Source organism: Halichondria panicea, chromosome 11, assembly GCF_963675165.1.
Source record: "Halichondria panicea chromosome 11, odHalPani1.1, whole genome shotgun sequence".
NCBI classification, from domain to species: Eukaryota; Metazoa; Porifera; class Demospongiae; order Suberitida; family Halichondriidae; genus Halichondria; species Halichondria panicea.
Window position 1 is genome coordinate 5,903,215 of NC_087387.1, and position 11,026 is coordinate 5,914,240.

The 11,026-nt window shown below is 40.4% G+C and overlaps 3 protein-coding genes and 1 long non-coding RNA gene across 7 annotated transcripts in view; 3 read left to right on the forward strand and 1 right to left on the reverse strand.

Annotated features, from left to right (window-relative positions):
* Nucleotides 1-11,026, reverse strand: part of LOC135344077 (nuclear pore complex protein Nup205-like) — a 189,771-nt gene that overhangs the window by 52,848 nt on the left and 125,897 nt on the right. The gene's annotated exons all lie outside the window — the stretch shown is intronic.
* On the forward strand, nucleotides 674-1,236 carry LOC135344269 (uncharacterized). Its single transcript, XR_010397414.1, has 3 exons — nucleotides 674-794; nucleotides 876-1,083; nucleotides 1,129-1,236. It is a non-coding gene; the product is annotated as an uncharacterized LOC135344269 (long non-coding RNA).
* On the forward strand, nucleotides 5,689-8,231 carry LOC135344203 (scavenger receptor cysteine-rich type 1 protein M160-like). The gene is made up of 6 exons (XM_064541380.1): nucleotides 5,689-5,840; nucleotides 5,959-6,133; nucleotides 6,194-6,337; nucleotides 6,397-6,558; nucleotides 6,617-6,905; nucleotides 7,418-8,231. The coding sequence occupies exons 3-6, from the start codon at nucleotides 6,214-6,216 to the stop codon at nucleotides 7,800-7,802; spliced, it is 960 nt and encodes a 319-aa protein (XP_064397450.1). The 5' UTR covers nucleotides 5,689-5,840; nucleotides 5,959-6,133; nucleotides 6,194-6,213; the 3' UTR covers nucleotides 7,803-8,231.
* Nucleotides 9,062-10,585, forward strand: LOC135344214 (uncharacterized). Its single transcript, XM_064541403.1, has 3 exons — nucleotides 9,062-9,226; nucleotides 9,286-9,733; nucleotides 9,994-10,585. The coding sequence occupies exons 1-3, from the start codon at nucleotides 9,157-9,159 to the stop codon at nucleotides 10,376-10,378; spliced, it is 903 nt and encodes a 300-aa protein (XP_064397473.1). The 5' UTR covers nucleotides 9,062-9,156; the 3' UTR covers nucleotides 10,379-10,585.

Below are 11,026 nucleotides of genomic sequence, written 5' to 3' on the forward strand. Positions count from 1 at the left end.
GTTTCCAAACCATACTGGGACAATGATCAGCTTTGGAACTAGTAATGAGAATATTGAAACTATTAAATTTTTCTCGAGAATTGGAATGTGGGTAATTTATTCTGTACCTAAAGAGTTCTTGCGTTCAAAATGAAATTTATTCACTTGTTGCATGGGCAAAGGAAAACGGACACACTAAATTCACAGAAAACAAACGTTTATTCAGACGAAATTCAGTTAGCATTTGTGAGTGTTAGGAAGACAACAGAAACGTAGGTCACAGCTTATAATTATACTTAATACATTAAAACTTGCAATCAACCGTATGCAGACAAACTCTCACAGAGTGGTTTGTAACATGCTCTCAGAGCAGGTTGTCCTGTCACAGTTGATCAAGGTTCACTTTTTGTTCCCGTTCCAACCATTCTGATACTAATACTTTTTTGATGACTTTGCATGCAGCTCGAATTATTGATGGACGTGGCTCGTTGAGAGTTATTCTGGTATCAGGATATTTCAGCCATCTGGACGAGGTGGGGAGCCTGGGGACACCATGCAGGTGTTCAGATAATCGAGGCTCAACTGTACCAGTTTTAAAGCAATCCTGCAATAGATGATACTTTCTAATAACACACAATAATCACGCTTTACGATAACTGTTATTGTAACATAATTATTACATAAGCACGCCTAATTGGATTGCTTTTCTTTGCTGGGAAGGATAGTATACGTACAAAGCTATAAGATGAATCTGCTACTAGTACTCTGTGTTCTGCTACTGAGTATAGGCAAGGGATTGTGCAATCACTTAAGCAGTGAGTTATTTAGAAGCAGTAGTGACAATAATAAAGGCTAACCAGCACGTAACTCTACTCTACACACATGCATGCATGCAGGTAGTTGCCGAGGCAGTACTGATATTGGTAACATTAGACTAGTGGAACCAAGACACACCATAAATGATGGTGCTGCACAAATCTGTAATATATTCATGTATAGGAACGACTCACAAATTGCTTGGTGCTACTTTAACAGTACAGCTAGAGAGTTGGAACGTGACTGCTGCTAGAGTAGCATGCAGGCAACTGGGACTACCACACTCAGGTAAGCAACAAAATTAATATTCAAAATTACATAACGATTTTGCAGCTCCTACAGTAACCACGATTACACTACAGCCATTTGGGAATATAGTTATTAGACCAGTGACTTGCAATGGGACAGAAGATCAACTACGCGATTGCTTGAGGGGCCGGTATAATACAAGCGTTACATATTCCAGCAATGGTTGCTGGACTGAGTTGCAGTACGTTGGTATTCACATTAATTTAGATTGACATTGTTGTACACTTTCAGTCAAGGAGGTAATTGCTACTAATGGGACATTGCCAGCTATGAGTACTAGTGGGACATTAGGAGCACTCATTGGTCTATTAGCAGCTGCTCTAGTGGTGGTTGTCACTGGATGGATTGTGTCGTGTGTTTACTTTCAGAGGAAAATAAACAGGTAAGCCATAGAGTAAACTATATGCAATTAAGAAGACTAATGGAAATAATCATAACATTACAGGCAAGGCAGTGACCACACCCACAGTACACCACCCTCTATCAACAATCCAAACCTTCAACACAATCCAGCATACACCCACACAACAGCTGTCTCTACAAGTGACCCCACCCTCCAACGTAATCCAGTATATGATTAGTCGATCACTGTCCCACACACCATGTACATGGAACCATCCTACGAGGTGGTCAGTGGTGGTGAGGGGGTGGGGCATAGCTATGATGTTATCAGTCCAAGAGGTGCTCGTATTTAATACAAGCAATGAAAGAGGATCACAAGATTAAGCTTTTGGAGGAGGACAATGTATTGGACAACACTAGCTAATAAGTGCTATAGTCCACAGTTTAGATACGAAAACAGATCGTATATTGTTGCACTATTTCAGATGAAGACATTCAATATTACTATTTATTGCTTTTTAATAAGTGCTGACATCAGCGTTTTACATTTAAATTGCACAGGAAGCGACTCATCACCGACTGTGCAGATATTTTTCCATATCGCACACCCGGAAGTATTATTGCACACTTGTTATTGCACACTAGGAAGTGATTCTTATTTGGAATAAAACGTTTTCAGCAGTGAGAGAACAATAAAAACATAGTTTACACACTTATAATCCTGCATTGCAATGTTTATCAGTCTCTTTTCCTGTTTTCTGATGCTCTGTATCACTTCTGTGCTCTTTTTGCAGTGAAGCTGAGGTTGTCAGTGTTCATATTTAATGCATCAAACAGGCATCAGTGTTAATGTTGGGAGTGGGTGCTTTGAGCGGAGTATTGCACATGTAGAAGTGTACTGCACCACCATATAAGCCTGTTCAGGCTTGTATAAAGTCGTTTTGGCTTCAAAAACGGTTGTCACACTTTTCTTCAGCTATAGCGGTGGATGTTTCCTCTTCTGATACACTGGAGCATGATAGAAAGCAAGCACATGCTGTTTATCCTTAGAACTATCAATTTTCAAAACGGGTTGCTGGTTGTCAACGTTTTTCTTGTCTTTTTTTCTTGTCTGTTCTCTACAAAATCTTTAAGTAGCCTTCTGCAAGCTCTCTTGGTGTTCTAGAGTCTTATTTCTTAGTCTTTTTAGCTGTTTTCTTTCTCTTAAACTCGTCTTCAACTGGGAGAACTCAATTTTGTTGCTACGCATTCTTCTGGTTGATAAAGCAACCGCATGTTGCGCATGCGCAGATTCAACCTGCATTTTGGTTGCCAAGCAATAAATGCATTATCCCATGGATACTGATGATTATCACTCGTCCGTGCCTAGTAACTGTCACTCCTGCCTTGCAGGCACTCGTGCAGTTACTGGCACAGACTCGTGATAATCTTCAGTATCCATAGGATAATATCATAATACAATCATGTTTATAAAGACAACATTTCTGAATTTCGCTTCTCAGAATTTCTTTTAACTCATGCACTTCTTGACAATTATAATTTGCCGCAATTGATTTACCAGTTGCAGATTGAGAACAACTATTGTTGCCACATGAAGTGAAGTGGAGCTGACCTCTCAATAGGTATACTTAGGCTATTTTGAGAGGGTTATAGACTTAGAGCAGTATATATATAGACAACAGATATGAAGCTGTTACTAGTTCTAGCTTTAAGTTTTCTACTAAGTACTCATTGTCAACAGGATCCAATTCAAGGTAAGCAAACCTCTGTACTAAACAGTATAGTTAATAAAAACTAAATACTAAGAGATGTCTCTCTGCTCATTTACATACCAGTAAAAAGGTACGTAGCAGAGGATAATTTAATGGTACATACACAGTTTAGACTACCTGCATGCGTGCTACTGTACTTACTAAACATGCAGAGATATCCTGTACACGTCAAAGTGATGCTGGAAATATAAGACTGGTTCCTCCTCTGAGTTCTGGTGCTATTCAGATTTGCTTTACTTCACAGCAATCTGGTATCTTCTGGTCGTATGTTAACAGTGAGTTGAGCGAAACTGCAGCTCAAGTGTCGTGCAGGCAACTTGGTTTCTTGAACGCACGTGAGTCGATTCTATTATATACAGAGTATATTGAGTTAATATCTAAGCAGGAGCCAAGCTAACAAGCTTTATGGTTGAAGAAGATCATTGGACAATCACAACTCCAGTAATATGTGATGGCAATGAAAATGGATTACGTGAGGGTTGGGACATAATTACAACATTATATGGAATGGAACCAGTAGCTGGATTGATATGTGGTAAGTAAATAAAAATAGTTAGAAATCATGCTTATAAGGATGCAGGTTGCTTGGAGGGATAGATACGATTGGTCGCTGGATCTACATACAGGGAGGATCGAATAGAGCTCTGTAGTAATGGTACCTGGGGTACAGTGTGTGCATGGTGATGGATGGACAGAGAGAGAAGCTGCTCTAGTGTGTAGTAGACTCGGGTATCCGACACTATTATCTCTGCATTAAGCTAAACACTCTATGCTTATCATTATAGATGCTACTGTCCACTATTATGGAGGTGGTACAGGGCCGGTATATAATGTGACTTGCCAAACGTCTGAAACAAATCCCAGTGACTGCAACCTCATAATAACTCCATCATCATGCCACCACTCAATGGATGTTGGAGTGAAGTGTCTTCCTTTCACTGATGCTTGTGCAGTTCCTGTCAATGAGATGTCTACAAGCAACAGGCAACCACCGACAACTACTGAGACCCCACAACCAAGTGATGGAGCTACCACAGAGAGCAGTATCACCCAGAGCAGAGACATGAGTACTAGTGAGACATTAGGAGCACTCAGATCATTGGTCTATTGGCAGCTGCTCCAGTGATGGTTGTCACTGGATGGATTATGTCGTGTGTTTACTTTCAGCAGAAAATAACCAAGTAAGCCATAGCAACCCAACCATTAGCAAACTGAAAGCTAAGAAAGAATAGCAAACAGCAATTATATCATGATTATTACACGCATATGTCACACAGGAAATGCAAATACCACACCCACACAATGCCTGCCTCCAACTCAACAACCCAGTGTACGATGGTAGCACCACTGTCCCACACACCACGTACAGCTCTCATGGACCCTCTTATGAGGTCATTGACACTAACGAGGGGGCGGAGCATAGCTATGATGTCATCAGTTATAGGAGTGCCACTAGACCACACCCACCTACCACACCCCCTGTGTCCAAAGAGGACCTGTTATAATTAAGCTTTAACATAAAAATCTGCTACTATTAAAATAATAAGCATGCAGGCTCAGAAATCACAAACAGACCAACAGACAAACCAAACGACTACAGTAGACTCTCGTTAATCCGGTCACCCTTGGGACCATGCAGCTTGGCCGGAATAGCGAGGTGGCTGCAGCTCAGGAAATAGCCGCGGCTTAAAAATGACCTTACCTCGAATCTAATGACTACTTTTGCGGTTCTTGTCTCGAGGATAATGTAGGATAATGAATCATTCTGTTCTCTATTTAACCAATTTTATTTTAACCACACACAAAACGTCATATCCGGCCGTAATATACGTATAAAATTACATTGAAAACCTTGTTTGGGACAGCCAGCACTGGCCGGTAAACGGAATAGCGAGTGGCCGTACTTCAGGGTGAGTTTTGTGCAGTAAACATATAGCTAGCATTCCGTGCCAAGCCAAATGGCCGGTATATCGAGGTGGCCGTACTTCAGAGAGCCGGAATAGCGAGAGTCTACTGTACTATACTCGTGGCCGCCCACGCGCCTCGGGTAACTAGAGTACTGAAGTACTAACCCTCGGCTGTTGACATGAATAAATAGATATCTATAAAAACGAGAGGAGTTTTCAGCTATACAATAATAAACAAGTAACAAACTACAATTGTAACAAACAAACTAACAGGGGATGCTATACCCGTGGCCGCTCACGTGCCTCGGGTAACAAACAAACAGACAAACCAACGGACTATAACCCGTGGCCGCCCACGCACCTCAAGTTAACTAAGATACGGACTTGTTCGAAACAGACTAAAGCTATCATTTCAGATCAATGAATTTGATTATACAATCGTGCATGTTGTAATTAAAACTGAAGTGTGCTTCAGAATCTTCTAGAATGTATAACTGACTTCCTGACAAGCAAGAGAATAATAATAATTGCTGTTACATGCAGTCACAGTCACAGTGGCTCTGACCTCTCAATAGGTAGAAAGCAAAGGGTTAGAGGTACTAATTACTGTAAGATAATTAAGAGCAGTGGAAAACAGATATGAAGCTGTTGCTAGTTTTAACTTTAAGTTTTATAATAAGTGCTCATTGTGAGCAGGATCCTGGACAATTTCAAGGTCAGTAAAATAAATTAATCTTTAGCATAATTATACAGGCACGCAGAACTAATAAATCATTGCTAAAAGATCATAATTAAAATAATTATACCAATTAATGTGTATACACAATTTAAAGATGGTTGTGAGCGTGATGGAAATCTCAGACTAGTACATAAAACTGAAGACAACTATGGAGCATTACAAGTCTGCATCTATCAACGGGAATGGAGATACATCACTCCATCAGGCTGGACACCAGCAGCTGCTAGACTGGCCTGCAGGCGACTAAACCTTGGCTATAATAATTATTAGTAAGAAAACAAAACAACTCTAACCCTAAATAATTATGCATATACACTATATTTTTACAGATGCTGCATCAGGAAGTTTGATGTTGTCCAGCAATGTAAACATTTTTAAAATACGAGATGCTGACTGTGTTGAGGATGCACAAGTATTATATGACTGCATTGTGTATGGAGGGTGGGAACGTACAGCTGTGACAATGAACTGTGGTATGTAGATATGCACGGATTAACAAGCAATTAAGCTCTATATATATTCTACCATTCAGTTGATTGCACTGATGGAGCCATGAGACTAGTGGGTGGGTCCACAGTCAGTGAAGGCAGACTAGAGATATGCCACAATGGTCAATGGGGGACAATATGCAATCAGGGATGGACACACAGTAGAGCTGCTCAAGTGTGCAGTAGACTAGGGCTACCAACCTACAGTGAGTTACTTGATCACATTATACACTCCAGTGTAATTAACTTCGTATACTTGAACAGATGCTACACTCCATCAATTCATTGGAGGAGATGGTTCAGTATACACATACAACTGCACAACAATGGACAGTGATATTTCTAACTGTATCCAAGAGTCATCTTGTGCCCACTCAATGGATGTTGGAGTGAAGTGTCTTCCTTTCACTGATGCTTGTGCATATCTACTCAATAAATCTATTGCTGCTGTTAGGAAATCAGGAGCACTCATTGGTCTATTGGCAGCTGCTCTAGTGGTGGTTGTAACTGGATGGATTGTGTCGTGTGTTTACTTTCAGAGAAAAATAAACAAGTAAGCTCTTATAAGCCAACAGAAAGCTAAACTGTTAACAGAAAGAATAATTCCGATAATTGTGCAGTATAAATAGATTGTCCTGACAAGTTGTCCTAGCAAAATACATTTTGTTCTGCCATCAGGTGATATTGGTCGGACACTAAATTACCCATGCAATGTAATCTCTACGCTTTAGGTAAGGTAATGCTTAGCACATAAAATAGAAGCTTATACCTAGTCTTCTTGTCACTTTGATACATAGCTATATAAATATCTAGGCCTCCTCTTGTGCAATGAACAAAGACATGCATATGGCTGTTATGCATGTGATCATTATTTTAGTACGCATGCGCATCATAACTATTATGACCTTTAGCCTTCAATCTTTGCATGCTAGGAAACTATGACAGAGCAAGTATAGCTAAATGGCCAGTCAAATAGGCTAATTGCTCGGAAATTGACCGATGACCGACTATATTTATACCTCTGTTATGGTGTATTGCATCAACAATTCACGCACACGCTCACAGGAAATACAAAGACCACACCCACACAACGTCTGCATCTACGAGTGACCCCACCCTCCAACTCAACAACCCAGTGTATGATGGTAGCACCACTGTCCCACACACCACGTACAGCTCTCATGGACCCTCCTATGAGGTCATTGACACTAACGAGGGGGCGGGACACAGCTATGATATCATCAGTCATAGGGGTGGAGTTAGACCACACCCACCTAACACACACCCTGTGTCCAACGAGGAGTACAGTACGCTAGACACCAGCAGAGAGAATGAGTATCACACACTAGAGAGCAATACTGGAGATGGTCAATATTCAATGGTTGGACACACTAGATCACGAGGTGCCCGCCCCCCTTCAGGGGGAAGAGTACTCTACAGTAACCATTAATTGCAGTAAGCACACTAAAATGTTCAGCTATATTTGTACAAAAGCAAAGTTTTACAGGCAATGGTGACAGTCCTACTGAGGTCTGCCAACCGAGTACTGAACAAAATGGTTATGATAAAGAGATGACAACCAACAACAGGCAACTATCGACAATTACCGAAACCTCACACCCGATTGAAGGAGCTACAATAGAAGGACAGGAAAGCACAGTCATGAGTACTAGTGGGACATTAGGAGCACTCATTGGTCTATTAGCAGCTGCTCTAGTGGTGGTTGTCACTGGATGGATTGTGTCATGTGTTTACTTTCAGGGGAAAATAAACAAGCAACACAATTAGAAAACGAACCTGCTAACAGAAAGAATAGCAAACCTATAATTATGGCAATGTACATGTACACACACACACTCCCAACCCCCCTCTCAGAGACCACACCCACTCTACACACGTCTGTACTAACAACCACACCCTCCAACACACACCACAAGATGAGACATTGTACGACACAATCAATGATACAGTTACTAACCTGGAGCACAATGATACTGTGCAGTGTGTTCAAAATGAAAGCTATTCACTTGTCGGACAAAGGAACATGGGCACACTAAATTAACTTAGTTAACAGAACTTTGTTGAGTGGTTCGCTTTTGTGAGTATTCCTAACACTAATAGTTTAGCTAGAAGCTACATACATTAAGAATTTGAATTTTTATTCATAATTATATGTGCTTTGCCAACATAATGTTTCGTAACGCAATAAATATATAGGTATATGCATATTACACAGCGCCTCAACATGAAAGACGGTCACAGGATTAAGTAATTGGGGTCGAAAGAACATCTATAATAGTGATAAACATATAATTATGCATAAAAATTATAGACACTGCTCGTCTGAATATTTATTTACTCTGAGAATAACATCATCTGTTCATAGGAAGCTCATATTGACAACTTTTGGTTTCGTTGACAGAAGTGAATTCTAGAAAGAGATAGCACTAGGTGATCAGACATGAGGACACTGTTTCAAATCAGTGTGCTACTATTGACACTATACAGAGAGGAACATCAACAGGTAAGTACTACAGACTGTAACTGTATGTGTTCATCTGTGTGTGTATAATAAACTTCCCATTCTTAGATACTGACAGCAAATATAAAGAATATGGTTTCAGAATCCCACAAGTTGACAGTACCGTTTGAAATACATATAGGCAGACATATGCTACTTTTCTTTTACTAATAAGGAATTATGACAACTGCATGTTGTTATGTTAATATGTATGCAGGACGTTCAAATTACTGCAAAATATACAACGTACATGCAGTGCAGTTAGTCAAGCTTAACCATCAAGATGAGGTTTGTATTTGTACTATTAGTAGCAGCAGTTCACTGCAAACTTTCCATTGGGAAAAGTCATATGCGTAAGTTAATTAGTATTATACATAACATGAGCACTTTATGCCATTCGTTTGCATTATAGAATGCAGTCGTTCTGTGGAACTTCTTATTCAAGTTAATGGACCACTATGCCTAAATATTTGTCGCGATGCTCCGAGAAATATCTTGAGAGACTATATTATAGACAATTGTAACTTGAACTCAGGAGGGCCTTGCGTAATGATTATTAATGTAACAGACATTCAGAGAGAATCTTGCTCTCCGGTCATAACACCACCATGCTCGACTACAACAACGGTCATTACACAGTATTCAGGTATCACACCAACAAACTGTCTACAGTCTACACACACCAAGGAAATGTCTACAACAGCCACTATGATGCCAGCTACTGGAGGAGACTCAAACAGTAGTCAAGTGATACTAGGAGCATTCATAGCTGTACTAGCAGCACTGCTGGTTGCAGTAACTACAGGATGGATAGTCACTTGTGTGGTCAACAGAAGGAAAGATGAAGCTTCAACTACAAGGTATACTAGCAACACTGTTTAGCGACTCTACTTCTATAGTACTACAACACTTTGCGAGTGATGGTAATACATGCAAGTATCAGTACATAGGTCTTTGCCACCTTGTTTGTGTGAAGCCTTATAATTAGCACTCGCAAAGTTTGGATATTTATTATGTTGATGCTTGCAGTATAGTAATAGCTAGCAGCAAATAATTTTTACGCGAGAAAATAACACATGTAAACACATACACACATGCACGCATACACACACACTTGCAGTAACAAAGATAACGCTGTACAAAACCCAGTGTACGATTCCGAACATGTCCAACGTTACCAAGGCAATCCACCAGCTCGTATACAGACAGACTACAGCTCACAGGGTCCGGCCTACGAACAGGTCAGGGTTGACACGGCAACTAACTATGATGTCATCGATCGCAGCCTACCAACCACACACCCTGTCCCTATATCTGACCAAGACTACAGTTCTAGTACATTGGATATTGACGAGCAAGAGCATGACTATTATGTGCTAGAGTCCACCAATGCAGGGGGTCCAACAGCTGTGGGGGATCAAGAGCATGACTATCATGTCCTAGATTCGACCAATGCAGGGGGTCAAGAACCTCAAGACTACGAGATACCACTCAGAAAGATATAGTAGCTACGTAAGAGACAGTGTGTGTTTGCAATAGAAACTAAAAGCTAACTCAACAGTTTATATAAACAAATTATCATAATTACCGTTGCACAATGTTTGCGGAATGACTGCTTACCGGAAGCCACGCCTTTAAATCTTTGCACGTTATAGCAGGTAATTCTAATTAAAGAACAATTTTCAGTGACTTAATTTTCGTGTAGGATTGCTACCCACGAAATCCGCGAAAATTTCGCACTATACGGTATTTAGTTTGTGTTCTAGTTCAGTAGAATAACATTAATTTGTACTTGCACACTCTTAGTTCCCCAAATATCAGACACAGAACATGAAGGGTACAAATGAAGCACTGTACAGTATGAGATGAGGTATTATACATAAGAGGTGGAATAGACTACAAGCAGACACTTGTGTGCACATTGGAGACGGTTGTGAGGTGGAGGAGGTCAACATAAGCACAACATTATTTACTTATTTACTGATTCTACACATATACACTGCACACTCCCACCCCCCTCTCAGAGACCACACCCACTCTACACCCGTCTCTACACACAACCACACCCTCCAACACACCACAAGATGAGACATTGTACGACACAATCAATGACACAGTTACTAACCTGAAGCACAATGATACTGTGCAGTGCG

Bases quoted from the DNA above. Each gene is read 5' to 3' on its own strand.
- LOC135344203 (XM_064541380.1), top strand. From the start codon at position 6,214: ATGTTGTCCAGCAATGTAAACATTTTTAAAATACGAGATGCTGACTGT. The intron at 6,338-6,396 runs GTATGTAGATAT...TCTACCATTCAG, and splicing joins AGCTGTGACAATGAACTGTG to TTGATTGCACTGATGGAGCC. The intron at 6,559-6,616 runs GTGAGTTACTTG...ATACTTGAACAG, and splicing joins ACTAGGGCTACCAACCTACA to ATGCTACACTCCATCAATTC.
- LOC135344214 (XM_064541403.1), top strand. From the start codon at position 9,157: ATGAGGTTTGTATTTGTACTATTAGTAGCAGCAGTTCACTGCAAACTT. The intron at 9,227-9,285 runs GTAAGTTAATTA...TTTGCATTATAG, and splicing joins CATTGGGAAAAGTCATATGC to AATGCAGTCGTTCTGTGGAA. The intron at 9,734-9,993 runs GTATACTAGCAA...ACACACTTGCAG, and splicing joins GATGAAGCTTCAACTACAAG to TAACAAAGATAACGCTGTAC.